Below are 22,661 nucleotides of genomic sequence, written 5' to 3' on the forward strand. Positions count from 1 at the left end.
CAACCCCCCACCAATCATACCAGTCGGTGCATGACCTGGTGAGCCAGGCCAGTCTCGATAAGCAAACGGGGAAAGATCCGCAAACCAGACGAAAAAGACTGATAGATTTATTGAAAATTCCACAATACAGTGCAATAAAACCACAGGATCAACTGACGCGTATCGGGCCTACAATCTGGCCTTAGTCATAGTTTAAAGTGAACCTGTTACGGAGGAGGCTTATACAGGATCTTCTCAAAAAATGAGCATATTATGATAAAGTTCATTATTTTCTGTAATGTACTGATAAACATTAGACTTTCATATATTTTAGATTCAAATACACACAACTGAAGTAGTTCAAGCCTTTTATTGTTTTAATATTGATGATTTTGACATACAGCTCATGAAAACCCAAATTTCCTATCTCAAAAAATTAGCATATTTCATCCGACCAATAAAAGAAAAGTGTTTTTAAAACAAAAAAAAGTCAACCTTCAAATAATTGTGTTCAGTTATGCACTCAATACTTGGTCGGGAATCCTTTTGCAGAAATGACTGCTTCAATGCGGCGTGGCATGGAGGCAATCAGCCTGTGGCACTGCTCAGGTGTTATGGAGGCCCAGGATTCTTCGATAGCGGCCTTAAAGGAAAGGTTCAGGGAGGGGGGTAAAAAAATAAAAATCAATATCCACTTACCTGGGGCTTCCTCCACCCCGTGGCAGGCAGGAAGTGCCCTCGCCGCCGCTCCGCAGGCTCCCGGTGGCCGACCCGACCTGGCCAGGCCGGCTGCCAGGTCGGGCTCTTCTGCGCTCCAAGGCCCGGCACTTCTGCGTCCCACGCGGGCGCGATGACGTCATCGGACGTCCGCCGGGCTGTACTGCGCAGGCGCAGTAGTTCTGCGCCTGCGCAGTACAGCCAGGCGGACGTCCGATGACGTCATCGCGCCTGCGTGGGACGCAGAAGTGCCGAGCCTTGGAGCGCAGAAGAGCCCGACCTGGCAGCCGGCCAGGTCGGGTCGGCCACCGGAGACCACCGGGAGCCTGCGGAGCGGCGGCGAGGGCACCTCCTGCCTGCCACGGGCTGGAGGAAGCCCCAGGTTAGTGGATATTGATTTTTATTTTTTTACCTCCCTCCCTGAACCTTCCCTTTAAGCTCATCCAGAGTGTTGGGTCTTGCGTCTCTCAACCTTCTCTTCACAATATCCCACAGATTCTCTATGGGGTTCAGGTCAGGAGAGTTGGCAGGCCAATTGAGCACAGTAATACCATGGTCAGTAAACCATTTACCTGTGATTTTGGCACTGTGAGCAGGTGCCAGGTCGTGCTGAAAAATGAAATCTTCATCTCCATAAACCTTTTCAGCAGTGGCCGGTGACAGGCTCAGTCGGTGAAAATGAAACTTAAGGTGCAGCAGGGGACCGGAGGATAGTAGAGTACCAGGGCGGGCACAGGTCAACTGCAGGGGGCCGGTAGAAGCCACAGGTAAGTAAAACTGCTTTTGTTTAGGTGACTTAAGGAGACCCTTAAAAGGAAATGAATATGGAAGCCTCCTAATCACTTTTTTTTCAGTTCCTCTTTAAGGATTGCAGCCTGCATGCATCTTTTGATTGAGATGTGTGTGTGTAAAGTGACCGTTTCCTGTGGAAATCCCCTCCATGTTGGTTTCTGCTCTCTAGTTTGCCGACAATCAGTGAAAAACAAATAGCAGGCTTATTGACGCAGATATTTTGGTAAAGAAGCCCTCCGGTGATGCAATGAATCCCTGGTGTCTAAGCATTCCATTCAGCGGTGCCAGAGGACTTGTATGAAATTCTTTGTGAGCAAGTCACAGCTTCCGCTCCTGAGGGCTCTGCTGGAACTCGGTACAAAATGTGCCAGCCTGGTTACAGCTCTCACATGTTGCCATATAGGAGCAGAATGTATGCCTGGAATGAAGCCTAATAAAAGAATATTTTCAGGCGCAGATTTGTGTTTGGCTGCTACGTTTTGTCAGTTTTGGGCTTCTTAGGGCGCCAGCTAGTGGCAGTTTTGAAATATAGCAGTGAGCATTTTGAAATTTAGAAATGTGTAACAGAACAGAGCTCACACGGATTATAGCACTTGTAAGAACTACCAAATAAGTGCCATTATTATTTTGAGTAAACAATGACTTTATTATTATATTGTGCTGACATGTTCCGCAGCGCTGTATAGAGTATATAGTCTTGTCACTTAAAGCGGAACCAAACCAAACATTTTTTTTAATGCAAAATATTTAGTTGCACCACTCTGACACATACAAAGACAAATAAACAATCCTTCAGGCTAATGAGCATTTCAGTGCATGCTTTTCACCCTTCTCTTTTCATAACTAGGGTTATACAAGTGGCAGCCATTACTTCTGAGCTTAGTAGGAGGTTTTAGATCATGGGTGTGTTTGTAATCAGCTACCCTTCCTCACAGGGGAGTCATCTATGTGAAATCTCACACAAGCTGAGATCACCTCCCCTGTGACATCATCAGTAGCAGCCTGTGTTTTGTTTTTTATCTCTTTAACCAGTCTGCCGGATTCTGTCCCGGCAATATGAAAGAAAGGAAGGGGTTCCTCCAATAAATGTAAAATATTTTATATTTGTCATCATGCAGCTGAAAAAGGCTGCTATTTATTATTATAATTTAGAAAATAGATTTTATTTCTGAAATCTTGTATTTTTAATTTGGATCCACTTTAACTGTCCCTCAGAGGGGCTCACAATCTAATCCCAACCATAGTCATATGTCTATGTCATGCAGTGTATATATCGTAGTCTAGGGACAGTTTAGGGGAAGCCAATTAACTTAGCTGCATGTTTTTGGGATATGGGAGGAAACCAGAGTGCCTGGAGAAAACCCACGCAGACACGGAGAGAACATTCAAACTCCATGCAGATAGTGCCCTGGTTGGGATTCAAACCGGGGGCTCAGTGGTGCAAGGCGAAAGTCTCTCTCTCTCCCCGGTGCTGTCCCCCCCAATATTTAATGTCGTAAAACATTAGGGTGAATAGCGTTGGGTTGGCGAGGCAGTTGGATGTGGCGTCACAAGGCTGATTCATGCTGAAATTGATCAGGAATCGGCCTGTGGGGTATGGGCAGCTGACAGATCTCTCTCTAAGCAGGTTTGATTAGCGAGAGATGCGTTTCTTGATCAAATCAGCCCATCATCGCTAGATGTATGGCTACCTTAAAGGGAAGGTTCAAGCAAAATAAAAAAAATGAGTATCACTTACCTGGGGCTTCTACCAGCCCCATGCAGCCATCCTGTGCCCTCGGAGTCACTCACTGCTGCTCCAGTCCCCCGCTGGCAGCTTTCTGACCTCGGAGGTCGGCGGGACGCATTGCGTACATTTTTACGCATTCCCGCCAGTGCAGGAACATTAACACATACATTTTTACGCATTACTAGTTTAATGCGTAAAAATTTACGCATTGAACCAGTAACGCGTAAAAATGTATGTGTTAATGTTCCTGCACTAGCGTAAATGCGTAAAAATGTACGCAATGCGTCCCACCGACCTCCGAGGTCGGCATGCTGCCAGCGGGGGACTGGAGCAGCAGTGAGTGACTACGAGGGCACAGGATGGCTGCATGGGGCTGGTAGAAGCCCCAGGTAAGTGAAACTCATTTTTTAATTTTGCTTGGACATTCCCTTTAAGGTTTATTATGCAATCTTTCAAAAAATATCATGCTAGGGCCTATTTCCTGGTTAGGTTTTGTGTTCCAGGAAACGCCGTATTTTTGCACTGCTGCAAAACTGCTGTTTTCATAAAGTTTTGTTGGTATTTTTAGGGTTTGCACATCAATAAATGTGAGATAAAAGCAGAGAAGGAATGAAGTGTGGTCATGTAGTTAAAGTAAACCTGAGACATACAAGCACAAGGATACTTACCTGGGGCTTCCTCCAGCTCCCAGTTCTCCATGTTGGTCTTCCCCTCCATTCTTTCGTAGTGGAGTCTATGATCCAGCTGGTTCACGGGACACTGCGTATGAGCGACCCAGGCCGTGTGCACGATTGCACGTCTCCTGTAATCCGGAACATTTGCGTAAGTGCAGTTACAGTCTTCGTGAATTGGGGGGGAGGGGGATGCCTATGCATGTTCATTGGCCTGCAACTTGCATAATTTATGCAGCCTCAACACCGAGGGGACAAGGAGGATGGTGAGAGAGCTAACGGACCACAGGGGGCTGAAAGAAGTCAAGACAAAACATTTATATGGTGCTTTTCTCCTGGCAGACTCAAAGGGCTTGAGCTGCAGCCCCTAGGATGCGCTCTATAGGCATTAGTAGTGTTAGAGAGTCGAGCCCAAGGATTCCTTACTGAATGGATTCTGGCTTAAAGAGACTCCGTAACAAAAATTACATCCTGTTTTTTATCATCCTACAAGTTCCAAAAGCTATTCTAATGTGTTCTGGCTTACTGCAGCACTTTCCACTATCACAGTCTCTGTAATAAATCAACTTATCTCTCTCTTGTCAGACTTGTCAGCCTGTGTCTGGAAGGCTGCCAAGTTCTTCAGTGTTGTGGTTCTGTGATGCATCTCCCCTTTCCTGGCCCCTCTATGCACACTGCCTGTGTATAATGATCTCTTGAGATACAAAAGGAAGGCTGTATACAGCCTGCTTGTGTATGGATGTATTTTCTATGTGTGGACATACTGTACATCAACCTACTTCCTGTTTTGGTGGCCATTTTGTGTGTTTATAAACAAACTTTTTAAAACTGTTTTTAACTACTTTTAATGCGGCGAGGAGCGGCGAAATTGTGACAGAGGGTAATAGGAGATGTCCCCTAACGCACTGGTATGTTTACTTTTGTGCGATTTTAACAATACAGATTCTCTTTAAAGAGGAACTTTAACCTAAACAAACATACTGTCATTAAGTTACATTAGATATGTTTATTAAAATAGATCGGTAATATAATCTCTTACCCACCCTGTTTTAAAAGAACAGGCAAATGTTTGATTTCATGGGGGCAGCCATCTTTTTGTTTGAAAGGAGGTGACGGAGCATGAGACACAGTTCCAACTGTCCTGTGTCCTGAGCACCTCTCCCAGTTGCTAGACAACGAGAACATAAGAAATCCCATCATGCTTTGCACAGCATCAAGGAAAAACAGCCCGGGCAGTTTTCTTTGATGGGTGGAGCTTAGCTAAAAATGCAGCTAAAAATGATGCTTTGGTAAGAAAAACAGTTCTGATGCTGTGAAACTGTTAAAGAAACACCAAGCCTTTTCAATTATGCTGAGTAGATTTTTAGTCCGGAGGTTCACTTTAATGAACAGGAAGAGCCGCGTGCGCAGACAGTCCACACGTGCAGTTATGCGTGACTCCAAGCAAAGTTGCGCACCTAACGGAGCCGCCAGGGAGGGCGGAAGGGACACAGAGGGACCTTGCAAGCTGCGGGGAGAAGGGGGGGGGGCCTGGAGGAAGCCCCAACGTGCAGTATTCCATTTTTAGCCTCTGCTCAGGGTCCCTTTAAACATTTCACCTTCCGGCTCTGCTAAAGAAGCCGAAGGGAAGTATAAACCCCTTTGCTAGTATTGTCTCAGGTATACTTTAAGGTGATAAATCGGTGGCATAACTTTAGCTCGACAGAAAGTGGCATAGAGATGCTGATGGAGCATTATGTTGGCAGAAAGTGGCATAGCAGAGAAACTGCGAACGAAAACAAGCTGGTGGAAGTTCCTGTGTTTACTCTGAGTTTACTGCTTACAGCTTTTTAAGTGTTACGCAGAGATTAGCTAACTGCTGTCTATAAAATGCCTGTGAAGGATTCACTTAGGACTTCCGGAAGGCTTCCATGCTCACCTCACAATGTATTCCTGTGGGGAAAGAAATGAATTCTTGCTTGAAGAACACAGGCAAGTCAACTACGTTTAGTCGTTTTTAACAAGGTGTTAAAGGTTTAACAGGGTCCAGCAAGCAACCAGGCAGCATTTCCTTTCCTAACCTGGCACTCTGTGTGTTATATGGACGTTCTCTCTGCCAGCGCTCTTGCATAAGCCAACACTGTGGTTTTCACTACAAGATAAGCAGCATGGATCAGTTGTCTTGAGAAACAAAAGTGTTTGTTTATGCAGAGGGAAGCAATTTCCAATGTCAATAACCTGCGCGTGGGCTCCTATACTCAGGATGAACAGGTTCAGGTTATCCCATCAAACACAAGTCCTGCCAGGGCGGTTTCACCATTTAGGTGCCACAGGCAAGTCACCTTAAAGAGGAGCCGTCAGCCATACTATCAGAAAAAAAACATATATAAGTAAATACTTGCTCTACTTACATAACATGTATTGCACTGTCCACATTTTGATTTTAGTGTTTTCTCTACAGTAACAAAAGAAAAATTCTTCTTAGCATTTCCCATTTTAAGTGTGGCTATTTTGAACCCAATTCTGATGTCATTTCCTCCCTTATGCTAGGTACACACCATACAATTTTCTGTTAGATTTACCTGCCAGATAGATTTTTTTTTTCCAATTGCACCACAATTATCCCCCCTCTGTGACTACACAAGCTACAACTGAACCCCTCCCCATGCTTCTAGACCATTTCCAGCCAAAAAAAAGGTATGCATGGCAATACATGTATGTAGTCTATGCACTGTGTACAGTTAGATTAACATATAACCAGGGCTGTGGAGTCGGTCCAAAAATCCTCCGACTCCTCAGTTTAGGATTCCTCCGACTCCTCGACTCCGACTCCTCTAATTTGCATATTACAATTTTGTTGATTAAAAGTATGTAACATGAAATTCGTCTCTTAACTGCCAACACTTAGGAATTTTACAAGACAACTGAAGTGAGAAGGATATGTAGACTTCTATATTTATTCCCTTTAGACTAAAACTAGTCCTTGGTAAGAGTACTTGTAAAAGGTACAAACCGGAACAAAGAACATCTATCAGGCCCTAGGCAATGTAAGTGTGGGTACATGTAAGAGTGATGTGCAGGTACTCTGCAGGGGAATGAGGAGATTCTTCCTCTATTACACATTCTTCATGCACAATCTGAACAAGGTTTATGGGTGACAGACAACACCTCTGTGTTCAATGTGCACAGCATTCTCAGTGGATTCCCTGCAGCTCTGTGGGGAGTGCATATGTAGAGTATAGTACTACTGTGTAACAAAGTAAACCTGAGACAGATGAAATTGAAGTTTTATACATACCTGGGGCTTCCTCCAGCCGCCTTCAGGATAATCAGTCCCTCGTTGTCCTCCTCCACCACCTGGATCTTCTGCTATGAGTCCAGGTACTTGAGCCAGTCGGGCGTAGTGTGCATGCACACACTCCGCCGCCAGGAGCATACTACACCTGTGCAGCACTATTGCGCAGGTGCAGAATGTTCCTGGCTGTGGGAGCGGCATGCGGCCGGACAGCGCTGACTGGCTGAATTACCAGGACTCATAGCAGAAGATCCGGGTGGTGGAGGACAGCGAGGGACTGATTAGCCTGAAGGGGGCTGGAGGAAGCCCCAGGTATGTATAAAACATTACTTTTCATCCGTCTCAGGTACCCTTTAATTTGTAGTCCCCAAACCAAATTTTAACAACATATCAAATTATTTGATTTCATCAGCAAAGGGAGTGCATACATTTGCATAAATCAGCATCAATGCGGAATTATTTCCATCTCGTTGACCATCTCTATTAGTGACACGGCTACACATCAGGCTTTATTCTTACAGCATAGATGTTATTTAGTATATATAAGAGATTCCTGTGTACACATCATATATACAGTCACAATCAGATATGTATATCTGACCTTAAAAATACGGGGACTGCTTTATTGAAGCAGCACAAGTAACTCATTTTGATTGGTTTATTTCATTTTTGTGGACTAAGCACAGCTATTACTGTATATATACTGTATATATACATTATTTTTTAATGACTATTATCTGAGAAATAGAACATTTTATCATATTTTCTATTTTAATTACAGTTACAAATTCATTAGGAGTCGGAGTCGGTGCATTTTTTCCCGACTCCGACTCCAGGCACCCAAAATTGCCCGACTCCACGACTCCGACTCCACAGCCCTGCATATAACGTATACATCTGGTACATCATAGTGGGTAGGACAGACTCTCATCTATATCTGTGGCAGCACTTCCTTATTTCTCCTGAAGCTGAAGCCTTGCAAAAGCATTGTGCCCTCCTTTTCAGCCTGGTTAACTCCCCTGCCCCTCCCTCCCCTGCTGTCTGCCTGTCTGGATGAAATTACTTCTCTTTTCACAGTGTGTAGGAGATCACACAGTGTGTGCCTCGATTAGGTCACATGGACGTGAGGGGTGGAGTTATGACATCAATCCCCCCAGCATCCTTGGTTTAGCAAGAAAAAAATAAAGGACAGGGCCCAATTTTACACTGGGGGCACAGGAGATTTGGGTGCAACCGGCGCCACCATAGGCCGTAATAGGAATTATGGCTATAACGGCGCACAGTCGGTAACTACGGCGCCGTCAGAAGGCTGAGCTGAAGTTGCTCTTAAAACGCTGTAATTCGGATGAATTACATCATTCCCCACTATCCACGTGGACCTAGAGGGGGAATAGTATTTAATGCCGCCAGGAACTTGTGCAGCAGCAGGATAAGCCATAATACCAGCTGTATCCTGCGCCCAAGTCTCCCGGCTGCCAATTCAAATGTATGCCCCTAGGGGTGAGAAAATTACACTTTTTCATGTGTAATTTTATATATCTTGGCAACTTATTAGGTTTAAAGCAAACTGTAATTTATAATTTAGGTACTGTTCCAGTATTTTGAAAGCCCTCTGTAAGTCCAAAACCAATACATTTCAGTCGAGCTCCGCTTGTATGCTACACTGTGTTTTCCTGATCTGTGACAAGTTCCTTCCAGGTACAGTAAATATGAACCTGTCTCTCACAGAACACTCAGCTTTACACATTCCTGTAGAATTCTGCAGCCAGCAGGCTACTGCAAGGAGACGACGAACAATCATTTTTCTTCATTGGAATGAATATTGTACCTCATAACATAATTACATGCTTGCACATTATGTTAAAGGGCAGCTAATGTAATTTGCTACTGAGTGGTTGACACTCTGATGTAATGAAATTGTGTCCACAGCTGTAGAAGAATTGATGTGGTGCTCATTAAAAGAAACCTGAGGTGAGAGACAAATGGAGGCTGCCATTTTTATTTTTTTAAACAATGCTAGTTGCCTGGCTGTCCTGATATTTCCTGGTGAGTGGTGCCTGAAACACATACCTGAAACAAGCATGTAGCTTATCTTGTCAGATTTTTGTCAGAAATGCCTGATCTGCATGCTTGTTCAGGGCTTATGGCTAAAAGTATTAGAGGCAGTAGATAACCAGGACAACCAGACAATCTGCATTGTTTAAATGGAAATAAATATGTCTGCCTCCATATGTCTCTCACCTCGGGATCCCTTGAATGCTTTGCTGCCGGTAAGCTTGTTGCTCTATTAAAGTGGACCTGAACTGTTGCACAGGACAGAAGGAAAACCGAGAAATGCAGCACAGTGGCGTAGTGGTTAGCGCTCTCGCCTTGCAGCGCTGGGTCCCTGGTTCGAATCCCAGCCAGGATACTATTTGCAAGGAATTTGCATGTTCTTCCTGTGTCTGCGTGGGATTCCTCCGGGCACTCTGGTTTCCTCCCACATCCCAAAAACATATTTAATTGGCTTCCCCCTAAAAATTGTCCCTAGACTACAATATATATATATATATATATATACTACATGATGCATACATAGACAGATGACTATGGTAGGGATTAGATTGTGAACTCCTCCGAGGGACAGTTGGTGACAAGTCAATATACTCTATACAGCGCTGCGTAAGATGTCGGCGCTATTTAAATACTAAATAATAATAAAATGCCCCCTGTATGTATTTAGTGGGTTTAGTCTGTCTTAATTCCCGCTCATCTGTGACTAGTCACAAGTGTAATTTAATCTCTCAGTTGTGACAGCTGACTGTCATGCCAGAGATGCTAATTTGGAAGCTCAGAATGTTAACAATGTGTCTGCTTCCATGAAAGCAGAAAGAAGAAACCCTGCAGATTTATTGCAGTATTGGTATCAGCTGTAACAAAGTGTTTTTCTTTAAAGGTGTTTATGCTGTTGCGTATCTTTTAGAGCAGAGAGGAAGTTCTGAGTTCAGGTCCGCTTTAAAGTACCTGTAGTTGTGAGGTGATTGCCCACAATCTGAATGTTTATGGTCACACACAGAGGTCCTAGCAGACAATGCTAAATGAGTGTCAGCCTGTTGCTTGATTAATCCAAGAATAGACACAACACTGTCTAGAAACTGTCATCCTACATGTAATTCCCTCTCTATGTAGCGGTAATAGACTAGCCCATTTCCATGTGTGATGTTTGAGCTGTTGGAGTGACATGTGACTTTCTCTCAGACAGGTATGGTGCGCTGTGACACTGCTGTCGGAACTCCAGATTACATCTCACCTGAAGTGCTGAAGTCCCAGGGGGGAGACGGCTACTATGGGCGGGAGTGTGACTGGTGGTCTGTGGGAGTCTTCCTGTTTGAGATGCTGGTTGGTGAGTGATTTCAACATGTACCTCAATTGTCTCCAACACAGGGGTGTCGCACTCAAATACAGGGTGGGACGAAATTAAAAACTGGGACAACCTCAATGTCTAATTGCCACTTGTCTCCGTTATACAGTTCCCTGGTGTCTTAATGGCCTCCCTCTCCTATACAATTTCCTGGTGTCTAGTTGCCCTACTCCCTCTCCTATACAATTCACTATTATCTAATGGCCCTCCTCTATGCAGTTCCCTGGTACCTAGGGCCCCCCCCCCTCCTCTATACAGTTCTCTGGTGTCTAATTCCCCCCCCCCCACTCCCTCCCCTATACAGTTCCCTTGTGTCTAGTCCCCCCTCCCTCCCCTATACAGTTCCCTGGTGTCTAGTGCTCCTCTTCCCTCCCCTATACAGTTTCCTGGTACCTAGTGCCTCCCCCTTTCCTGTACAGTTCTCTGGTACCTAGTCCACCCCTTCCTCCCCTATACAGTTCCCTGGTGTCTAAGGACCCTTTTCCTTCCCCTATACAGTTTCCTCGTATCTAGTGCCTTCTCCCCTATTCAGTTCCCTGGTGTCTAGTGGCCCCCTCCCACCCCCATTAGGTTCCCTGGCGTCTAGTGGCCCCCTCCTCCCTCCCCTATTCAGTTCCCTGGTGTCTAGTGGCCTGCCCTCCCTCCCTATTCGGTTACCTAGTGTCTAGTGGCCTGCCCTCCCTCCCCTATGCAGTTCCCTGGTGTCTAGTGGCCTGCCCTCCCTCCCCATTCGGTTCCCTGGTGCCTGGTCGCCCCTCTCCCTTCACCATGTAGCTTCATGGTTTCAGTGCTTAGCAATATAGGCTTAACTCTCAGTTGCTTGCAGGCCAAATATAATGCAAAATGGGAAAATTGCTTGCGGGCCAGACCACTTACAGGCCAACTTGCTATGGTGCCCCTCTACAAAAGCTGCTTAGAATCACCCTGTCGCAGTTCTGATGGGAGTGGTTACTAAAAGTACACCTGAAGTGAAAGGGATATGGAGGCTGACATATTTATTGCCTTTTAAACAATGCACATTGCCTGGCAGCCCTGCTGATCCTCTGCCTATAATACTTTAAGCCATAGACCCCGAACAAGCATGCAGATCAGATGTTTCTGAAGTCTGACTGGATTAGCTGCATGCTTGTTTCAGGCATGTGATTCAGACGCTACGGATGCCAAAATAATAAGCAGTGCTGCCAGGCAACTGGTATTGTTTAAAAGGAAATGAATATGGCAGCCACCATATTCTTCTCACTTCTGGTGCACTTTAAGGGTCCTCTTACACTTTGTGCTGTGTGGTTGCGGTGCAGTTAGAACAATGGTACCACAGGCGAAAAGTCACAGGACCCTCAATGGACACATACATTTTTCTGAGCACCACCTGACTGATCTCGCCTCCCTGTGGCAGTTTGGTGTCACTGCTGTAAAAGAACGTAAACAGAAGCATTTTATTTCCTACTTGTGTTCAGAGTTATGAACCAGTGACACAAACAGACAGGAATTCTGGGCATTTGTTACACCAAGTCCTGTTTTCTTTTGTTATGGTTTCCAGAGAGTTTAATTTGAAAAAAAAAAGTTACAGAAACTGCAAAAGGAAGTTGAAAGAGAACATTTATTAACATTCAGTTACATAATGATCTGTGCAGTGACTATAATGCTATTTAGACCTTTTCCTACTAACCAGTGTCGCTGTGCAATTTTTTATAGGGTTCCTGCTCTTATGCCTCATCAACTTTATAGCTTACCTGTGCCATACTTGTGTATATATGCTAAGGGTAATGCTGCATTAAATACAACCACACCAGCTTCCTTATGATACTTATTTTGAAGAGAGGCCCATAAAGAGCTGCAAGGGCTTCTGCATTGTCCTGCTCTTCCTGGTACAGGAGTGAAGCCACGCCTTCCTATCGCCCACCTGTCCAAATTCCAGTTCTTCATTGGAGTAAAGGATGGCTTCAGTCATGTGGCTGAAAACAATTGTGTGGCCATACTCCCCTAATCTATTCCCCCACCAGCCTTTAATTTAGCTTGCCTAAGAAAGCTGATCGGGTGCATTTATACTTACCTGGGGCTTCCTCCAGCCTCATGAGGTGCGTGGGGTCCCGCGCTGTCCTCACCGGCTGCTCCGTTTGCTGGATATGCTCCCAGTAATCTGGCCAGTTATGTGCTTCTGCACATGCCCGGCCGCGCTCCCATCCCAGGGAGTGTTCTGCACATGTGCAGAATGCGATAGCGGGTGCACGCACTGCCGATTACAGAGGAAGATTATAAGCAAACGGAGAGGACCAGGGCTGTGGAGTCGAGAAGTCGTAGCAGTTTTGGGTACCTGGAGTCAGTAATTTCAATAAACTGAGGAGTCGGATGATTTTTGAACCAAATCCATAGCCTTTGTAAAAATTAGATTGAGGAGTCGGAGCAATTTTGGGTACCTGGAGTCGGTGGTTTCATAAGCTGAGGAGTTGGAGTTGAATGATTTTTGTACGGCTTCAACAGCCCTGGAGAGAATGGCGATGGACCCCAAGCACCTCACGGGGCTGGAGGAAGCCCCAGGTGAGTAGAAGTACACCAAGGAAGCCCATCTCCGGTTTCTTTTAGGCAGGGAACACACTTGTCTTTCAGTTTTCTGCGTGCGTTTTCCTGCATACTTTTTCTGCACACCAAGTGTGTCTCTATGCAGGAAAACGCGCACGTTTTTTCATAGCAGCTGATGTAATTGATACAAAAAACTGACAAAATGTGCGGAGTCGTGATGCAGAATGGCAGGTTTTTTTTCTGCGCGCGAACAAAATATTAAGTGTGTACTAGCCCATTGATTAACACGGGTTCTCAGTTTTTCTGTGCAGAAAACGTGTACGAAATCAGTCAAGTGTGTTCCCTGCCTTAAGGTGCCTACATAAATTACTGTCACATGTAGGGATAAGGATTCAATCCTTCTGGCGACAGTTTGGGACCAAGTGCTGTACAGGCTAGCAAGGGGTTGTTTTGCTATGGAGAGGGTAGTAGGGGCGATGGCAAGGTGCACGACCGAGTGGCTTTGAATATGTGGGGTGAGTAGTAGAGCAGTCCATTTGGCTGGGGCAAGCCAGCACTCTGGATATCTTAGCAACACCTTTTGGCCGCCACGTACACACAATAGACTCACCATCTTAGTTGAGTATAAGGCTTTGATAGCAGTGGTTGCAATGGGCTTTTCTAGGGTTTGTAGTCAAAATGGCCACCAGAGCACCTCACAAGAGATGATTTTCCCTTATTACTGTGAGCAGAGGATTCTTTGCTGCTGGTGACCACCAGGTGGTGACCTCTGGGATTTCCTTTCTGGAGATGAGGAGAACAGGTGACACTGCTATGTGGTGATATCTATGCAGGAGTAGATGGTATTTCAATAACAGGGGAAGATAAGTCTTGGGCGTTGCCAAGGTCACAGGATGTGGTCTGGGCTGGCAGATAACAGGCAAACTCATGGTCACAAGCTGGCATCAGAACAAGAGTAGTCAGACCAGGTCACAAGTAATTGGGAGCAGCTGGATCAAAAGGCTTAACAGAACAGCTGAAAGAATCATCAGCACTGACTGCTGCCAGGATGTGGCTTATATAGGCAGCAGACTGGCATTTAAGTGGCAGTCTTTGGTGATTGTGCACCGGCTTATGGTCTTGCATAAATTAAAGCAATAGTGCATAGGCATACACTCTTCCCCAACCATGGTTATAAGGCTACAGCTGTTACACTGTACTCTCAGGGTCCACAGCAATGTGGTGGGACAGACAGAGCTGATTGTGGTGATGGGGCAGGGCTTCAATGGGCATATAGTGCAGCCATTCCCTTGTGTCCACTAGGTCATAATTGACATTAAGTGACTTTAAATTGGGATTATACCCCCAAAACTAAAGTTACAGTAAATACTCTGTTACATAAAAATCATTTGAAAGCATTCCCTGTGTGTAAAATTGTTTGTTTTTCACTGCAGAGGGCAAAAGCAAACCTCTGCCTGTGCCTTTACTCTGCCCCCCTCCTTTTCTGCTGAAGGGACTCAGCTGCTGCCAGGGCAAAGTGTCTATTCAGCAGAGTGAAGACAACAGGGCACAGGGAGATGCTTGCCTTTGCCGATGATCTATCTACTGCTCTCTGCAGTGAAAATGAACAATGTTACACACAGGAAATTCTTGGGAATGCTTTCAAATGTTCTTTTATGTAACTAAGTTACTGTAATTATTAGTTTTGGGAGTATAATCCCACATTAAGTTACCTTGTTGTAAAGCAGAGCAATATAAACTGATTATATAGTGGTAAGCTAACAAACAGAAGATGGCTTCAGTGAAAATGTGTACATTTTAGTAGTTTTCTCCAGACACCAATTTGCAAGATCTCTTTCACTCATTCAACAAAATTACGGTTTTGTGATGCATTTTTCAGTGACAGTAACTTGTGATTTTGTACTCCTCCTATGCGCAGCATAAAGTGCTCTGCTTTACTGCAGGGTCACGTTTCTAGAATGAACCCATGAACACATGTGGATTTTTCTCCAGAGCCTAGAGGCCATTGTTTATACAGAGATAGAATGTGATCAGCACTGTAAATTAAACCCACGTGTTGCATGATTGTGGAGGTTACAGTGAGGTTAGATGGGTTCGCCCAGCCTTATTGTATATACATGTGTTTCTGTATAGCTCTCCTTCATACCCCTATAATACCTGCAGGATTAGATTACATCTCTCCTAATATTGAGATTTCCTCTCTGTACTCTGACCTGTCACTTGATCTCTGGCTGCCTACATCTCTCTACTGGAAGCCTCTCTGTTATGAATGTGTGGCCTTCTGTGAGATGTATACAGGAATGTGCAGCGATATAGGCCTGCTATGAGATGTACTCACCTCCTGAATACAGGAATGTGCAGTGATATAGGCCTACTATGAGATGTACTCACCTCCTGCAAACAGGAATGTGCAGTGATATAGGCCTGCTATAAGATGTACTCACCTCCTGAATACAGGAATGTGCAGTGATATAGGCCTGCTACGAGATGTACTCACCTCCTGAATACAGGAATGTGCAGTGATATAGGCCTGCTACGAGATGTACTCACCTCCTGAATACAGGAATGTGCAGTGATATAGGCCTGCTATGAGATGTACTCACCTCCTGAATACAGGAATGTGCAGTGATATTGAGTAGGTCTGCTATGAGATGTACTCGCCTCGTCAATATAGGCATGTACAGTGATATACAGTAGGTCTGCTATGAGATGTGATACCCCTACATTGATATGTCTCTTATGAGATGTACACACCTCAATACAAGCTTACAAGTTGAAGAAGGCAACATATCCAATGCTACTGACTGTGAAATGTATTATTCAAGATGTGGCATTACATGCGGCAGGATTACAAATCAACATTCTTCGATCCTATCGTACATCAGTTGGAGAGGGTGAAGCAGTGGATGCTGGGATCTGAACGGGAGCCTGATGACCGTTTCACACTTAACTTGCTTCTCCACGCGGCTGCAAGCCTCATCCATTCTTCACACCGCTCCACATCCACATCTCCCCTTTGTGAATCCCTGCACTGGCTCCCTATCCGTTTGAGGGTAACTTTCAAGATTCTATGCCTGGCGTATAAATCTGTGCACAAAACCTGCCCTACCTACATCCCAGAGCTTGTTCACAGGTTTACACCAGGTCGTCCCCTCTGGTCCTCCAACGACCTTCGTCTCACCACCCCACGCATCTCCCACTCCCATGCCCGCCTGCAGGATTTCTCAAGAGCCGCCCCTTCCCTCTGGAACGCCCTTTTACCACCCATCAGACTTGCTCCCTCTTTCAACGCATTCAAGCAAGTCCTCAAAACCCACCTCTTTATGATGGCCTACCCACCTCCTACCACACAGTAACACTCTACTGAATATTTCACAGCCCCACCTAGTGTTTCCACCCCACCCCTTTAGATTGTAAGCCTCTGGCAGGGTCCTCCATTCCCTAGTGTAATCTACAGGATCATGTACTCCTGTCCTAATACAGCCTGTACTTGTATTATTGGGCCTACCTAACCAGCCCATATTGCATGATCATGTATTTTGTACAGTTTGCATGTATAACTCTGTTCTATGTTGTATAACCTTATGTCTGTCATCCTTGTATCATTGTATATATTTATTGTCCAGCGCTGCGTAATATGTTGGCGCTTTATAAATACAATAAATAATAATAATAATAAATATATACTGTATAGCCTGCAGTGTAAGGCTCTTTATTATTGCTGCAATCAGCGGGTGGTAGGGTTAGTCACTCAACCACTCACCCAGAATTCATTAATTTCAGTAACTCCGCCCCCCTCTTTGGCAAAGCTGCCGGTACAGTTTTCTCCTAAAGTCTTCCCGAAGCTCTGTGGCTATCCCCACCTGTGTCGCCTCGGTCTGCCCCCCTTAATTGGGGCTGCTGAGCTTGGGTGCGGCAAGCAGGTGGGGGTGGCCATATAACTTCAGAAGAGTTTCAGGAAACATGGCCGTGGCTGTCTTAAAGATGGCGGGGGGGGGGGGGGGGATTTTCTGTCATTAATGTATTATGGGCGAGGGGTGAACTCCACCACCCGGCGGATCCTTTTAGCCAGAATAGAGAGCCTTACATTGCAGGCTTTCTATTTTACACTGAAAGCAGTCTAAGGAGCGCGGGACACACCATTTATTCATCAGGGGCGCTACACATGGTCTAACGGAAAGCTGTTTCTTTCTGCAGGGGACACGCCTTTCTATGCCGACTCTCTGGTTGGAACATACAGCAAGATCATGGATCACAAGAACTCGTTAAATTTCCCTGAAGATGTGGAAATTTCCAAGCATGCCAAGAGCCTCATATGTGCCTTCTTGACCGACAGGTAATGTTGCAGGAAGAGCTCCGTATGCCATTGTGTAAGCATGTTCCTTTTCAGCTAAGCCTTCCTCCCTCCTCTCTTCTTCATAGAAACACATGGGTCGCTCCACTATAGCAGAGCGGGTGGGAACCTATACTAATGTATTGGCCGGTGAAGCGGCCCTGACTAGTGCTCTCTGTGAGTCTGTGCAAAATTAGCATTTTAAATTCCAGAGCCACCTGTGAATCTGCGGGCTTGTACTTTGCTGCACTTAGCCTGCTGATGTTTAAAGGGACTCCGAGCACCTCTCATGGGCATGCCTTTAAGACTCTAGTACTGTAAAGTACTTAAAGAGAACCAGAGCTGAAGAAGGTAAAAGATTTCATACATACCTGGGGCTTTCTCCAGCCCCATAAGCCCGGATCGCTCCCACGCCGCCGTCCTCCGCTGCCTGTATTCGCCGGTACCGGGTCCCGTACTTTCGGCCAGTCGGCGGAAGCACGCGGCCAATTTTCCGCATCACTGGTGCTCTCTCCTTATCCTTACGTGTGCGGCGCCTTACTACGCAGCCGCATGCATAAGGGTATGGAGGGAGCTCCTGTGTGTGCGGACAATTGGTCGCGTCCGCCGGAAGTGACGGGACCCGGTACCGGCGATAGAGGAAGCAGATGATTGCGGAGTGGGAGCGATCCGGGCTTATGGGGCTGGAGGAAGCCCCAGGTATGTATGAAATCTTTTTATTTTTTTTTACTATCCCTCCTCTCTGGTTCCCTTTAAAGATGTACACCATTGTGCCTGGCTCTTCTACTGACCACATATGCTGTTGCTCCGTTGTTATTGCCTGATGAAGCGGGATGAAACCAGCGAAACGCGTTGCATTGATCCCCCGGAGTATGTAAATAAACTTGTTGTATTGTTGTATGTTTTTTTGTGTCTGCTTGCAGGAGGTAAGTCCACCACTGCCTCCTCATGTTTTAAACTTTTTAGATTCTTTTATCCTTTTGGCGCCTCTGTATCCATACTACGCTATACCATTCTGTAGATTGTGCTCTCCTCATTCATTTAATGAGTTAAAAATCGCGGCTGCCATCAGGGGCGTAACTAGGCCCCACCGGGCCCCCCTGCAGAATTTCTGAGCGCCCCCCCCCCTGGGGCCCGCTCGGGCCGTTTTGTGGGGGTTGGAGGGGACGCAGCATGAGGGGAAAGCCATGCAGCAATTCGGCGGGGAGGGGGGAAGGTCCCCCCCCTCCCTCACCTCGGGGCTCTCCCCTCTGCGCTCCCCTCCGCCTTACATCTAAGTCCGGGCAGTGTCTGGGCAGCGGCGGGCAATCTTCGGGTGATCCGGATAGTAGTTATCCGGATGACACCCAGTACTGCTGTGCTGTGCGGTCTGGGCGGAGGATCAAGCTTACCCTTCTGACGTCTTCTCCGGCCGTCCCTCGGCGCCTCCCACGATGCGTTCCACGCGGAGCTCACGTGACTTCAAACACGTCCTCCTTCAACCCGGATGGAGGAAGTGTTTGAAGTCACGTGAGCGCCGAGTCACCCCTGTCTTCTCTGTTAGAGAAGTGCATCACTGAATGAAGCAGGAAGAGGAAGTGACACGCATGGCCATTGCAAGAGGCTCCTCCAGAGGGGTCATAGCATGACTTTGTTTGAAGTCGTCTGGCTTAAAGGGGAACTGAAGTAAGAGGTATACGGAGGCTGCCATATTTATTTCCTTTTGAGTAATACCAGTTGCTTCAAACGCCATTAAATTGTCAAAGCGCTCTGGTCTATTTACACTAAAAGACAAACGGGTGTGCTAACAACTGAGTATGGCAGATTATTTCATAAGATCATAACAGAAAAGTCCAGCACACATCCCCTTTAAAGTGGATGGGAACCGCATTTAAAAAAATGAGACAGATACTCACCCAAGGAGAGGGGAGGCTCTGTGTCCTATAGAGCCTTCCGGCTCCTCTCCTGGTCCCCTCGTTCCGGTGCTGGCTCGCTGGTAGCAGTATTGGACTAATTTAGCCAAATACTGCTTTACCCGGCCGAAGGAGGCTTCAGAAGTTCAGAGCCCGAGTGCTCCTGAAGAAGGGCGGCCCTGTACTGCGCCTGCGCAAGCACGCTCTCTTGCACGCTCACGCCTGTGCAGTATGGAGCCACACGTCTTCGGTAGGACACGGCTCCCGAAGACTTCCAAATACCCTTTCGGTGGGGGATTGAAACGGGGGGGAGCCAGCACAGGATAGAGAGCACCGAGAGAGGAGATGGGAGGCTCTATATGACCCAGAGCCTTCCCTCTCCTTAGGTAAGTATTTGCTTCATTTTTAAAGGGAACCAGAGAGGATGCAATATACATACCTGGGGCTTCCTCCAGCCCCAGGTATGTATAAAATCTTTTTCTTTTTACACCCCGAACCTCCCCCCCCCCCCCCCCCCCCCCCTACCCCGTTCCTTTCTGGTTCCCTTTAAAAAAAAATGCGATTCCCATTCATTTTAAAACACCCTATCATACACAGTCCTGACTGTGAATGATAGGGTGTTTTAAAGGGGATGTGCGCTGGACTTTTCTGTTATAATACCAGTTGCTTGGCAGCCCTGCTGATCTATTTGACTGCAGTAGTGTCTGAATCCCACCAGAAACAAGCATGCAGCTAATCCAGTCTGATTTGACAAAAATGTCAAACACCTGATCTGCTGCATGCTTGTTCAGGGTCTATGGCTGAGAGTATTAGAGGCAGAGGATCAGCAGGGATGCCAGGCAACTAGTACTATTTAAAAGGAAATAAATGGAGCATCCTCTATATTTTCACTTCAGTTGTTCTTTAAACCAGCAGGCTAAGTGCAGCAAAGTGCAAGCCCACAGATTCACAGGCCGTTCTAGAATTTAAAATGCTGATTTTGTACCTCTCGCTTCAATTGGCCTTTAAGCATCTCTTTAATAAAAGATGCCAGTTTAACTTGCCTAGGGCTTCTTCCAGCCCTCTGCAGTCCTCCTGGTCCCTTACCATCATTCTGTGCTGCTTCGTTCAGCAACACTGCTCTTCTTAATGCTGCCTAATTCGGCCAGTCATGGGCTACTGCGCATGCGCGGCTCCAAATTTTTTGAATTGCGCATTCATAGAACACTCCCAGTCGTGGGAGCGCTATCAGGAGGTGCACAGCCTGGGATCGTGCGAACAGCTGTCAAAGGCCACTGCTGATTATCGGAGGCATGCGGAATCACAGCGAGGGCACAGAAGGTTTTTGAGGGGCTGGAAGAAGCCCCAGTTAAGTTAAACTGGCCACCTTTATTTCAATTTAGGTTCCCTTTAAAGCGCACCTAAACTCTTGCACAGAACACAAGGAAAACATAACAGAAATGTACCCTGTATGTATTTAAAGAGTTTAGCCTGTGTAATTCCCCCTCATTTGTGTCTAATCACTAGTTGTAATTTGATATCCCCCCTCTGTCACATGGCTGCCTATGGCAGATAAGCCCATTTGAAAGCACAGGCTGTAAACAATATGTCTGCTTCCATGAATCAGGAAGTTGAAACTGTGCAAATTTATTTTAGGATTTGTATCAGCTGTAACAGACATGTTTTTGTTTAAAGGTTATTATGCTGTTGTGTATCATTTAGAGCAGAGAGGACTTATGAGTTCAGGTCCACTTTAAATAAAATATATATGTAAAAAAAAGCTCCTTATCTGAGCAGTAAATATAGCTAGAAGATGTTTCGGGTGACACTCCTTTGCAGGCTTTTATTTCATGTCGGGCTGGGATCAGACTGGATGTGTTTCCCCTGAGTACACAGATGGCCCTTTGACTTGTTTTGGATGTGGTTTTTGCATTTATCACGAAGGACCTTAATTATATGACTTGACTAGTGAAACGCAGGTGAATGCAGCAAGAGGCAGTAGAAAGGAATTTTTCCAACACACCTCAGTGCAGCATGTTTTGGTGTAAATAAGATGAACGGATGATTTGGAATGCAATCTGCTCCTTCTGAAGATAGAGCATTGTCTGCTAAACTCTGGCTCTTTCATGGAATTTCCATGGTTCTTTGAAAGCACCTGGAAAGAGCTGCCTGGCATTAAAGGAATACTTAAGTCTAAAAAAAAAAAAATGTACTCACCTGGGGCATCCCTCAGCCCCCTGAAGCTGTATTATGCCCTCGCAGCCCCGCTCCGATCGTCCTGTCCCCGCCGGCGGCTACCTCCGGGTTCGGCGACAGCCGCTGACAGGCTGGGAACGCGAGTGATTTTCCGCGTTCCCAGCCGCTATATCACCCTCTATGCTGCTATAGCGTATATACGCTATAGCAGCATAGAGGGTGATATAGCGTATATACGCTATAGCAGCATAGAGGGTGATATAGCGTATATACGCTATAGCAGCATAGAGGGTGATATAGCGTATATACGCTATAGCAGCATAGAGGGTGATATAGCGGCTGGGAATGCGGAAAATCACTCGCGTTCCCAGCCTGTCGGCGGCTGTCGCCGAACCCGGAAGTAGCCGCCGGCGGGGACAGGACGATCGGAGCCGGGCTGCGAGGGCACCATCCAGCTTCAGGGGGCTGAGGGATGCCCCAGGTGAGTAAATATCATTTTTTTTTTTTTAAGACTCAAGTATTCCTTTAAGGCTCATACACATGCTCAACAAAAGTCTTTTAAAGTGGACCCAAATTAAAATACAAGATTTCAGAAATAAAATCTATTTTCTAAATTATAATAATAAATAGCAGCCTTTTTTCAGCTGCATGATGACAAATATAAAATATTTTACATTTATTGGAGAAACCCCTCCCTTCCTTTCATATTGCCGGGACAGAATCCGGCAGACTGGAGTGATAGCAGGTGTCTGGCAATAGAGGAATGGCTAATGGCTGCCCCCAGTATAACCCTAGTTATGAAAAGAGGAGGGTGAAAAGTATGCACTGAAATGCTCATAGGCTTGAAGGAGTGTTTATTTATCTTTGTATGTGTCAGAGTGGTGCAACTAAATATTTTGAATTAAAAAAATGTTTGGTTTTCGTCCGCTTTAAGTGCACAATTATCCAACAACTTGAAGAAGTTGGACGATTTTCGTCAAGTAAAAGAAGGGGCAAACAACAAGAAGGCGTTATCACTGATAAGAGGCGTCCAACGACTGATAAGGCGCAACTCAAGTCAATCCAACTGTTGGATTGACTTGACAAACGACTGAGAGAAGTTGTGTCCAACATGGCAATGTGTACAGAAGTCTGCTACGACTTTTCAACGACTTCCATTACTAACTAGAACATATAAGTTGT

The 22,661-nt window shown here is 45.9% G+C and overlaps 1 protein-coding gene across 1 annotated transcript in view; it reads left to right on the forward strand.

Annotated features, from left to right (window-relative positions):
* Window positions 1-22,661, forward strand: part of ROCK2 (Rho associated coiled-coil containing protein kinase 2) — a 258,440-nt gene that overhangs the window by 151,051 nt on the left and 84,728 nt on the right. The window contains exons 6-7 of the mRNA XM_068233265.1: window positions 10,400-10,544; window positions 17,277-17,415. Coding sequence (XP_068089366.1) covers window positions 10,400-10,544; window positions 17,277-17,415 — 284 coding nt within the window. The remainder of the gene's footprint in view (window positions 1-10,399; window positions 10,545-17,276; window positions 17,416-22,661) is intronic.

Source organism: Hyperolius riggenbachi, chromosome 4 (genome assembly GCF_040937935.1).
Source record: "Hyperolius riggenbachi isolate aHypRig1 chromosome 4, aHypRig1.pri, whole genome shotgun sequence".
Classification (NCBI taxonomy): domain Eukaryota; kingdom Metazoa; phylum Chordata; class Amphibia; order Anura; family Hyperoliidae; genus Hyperolius; species Hyperolius riggenbachi.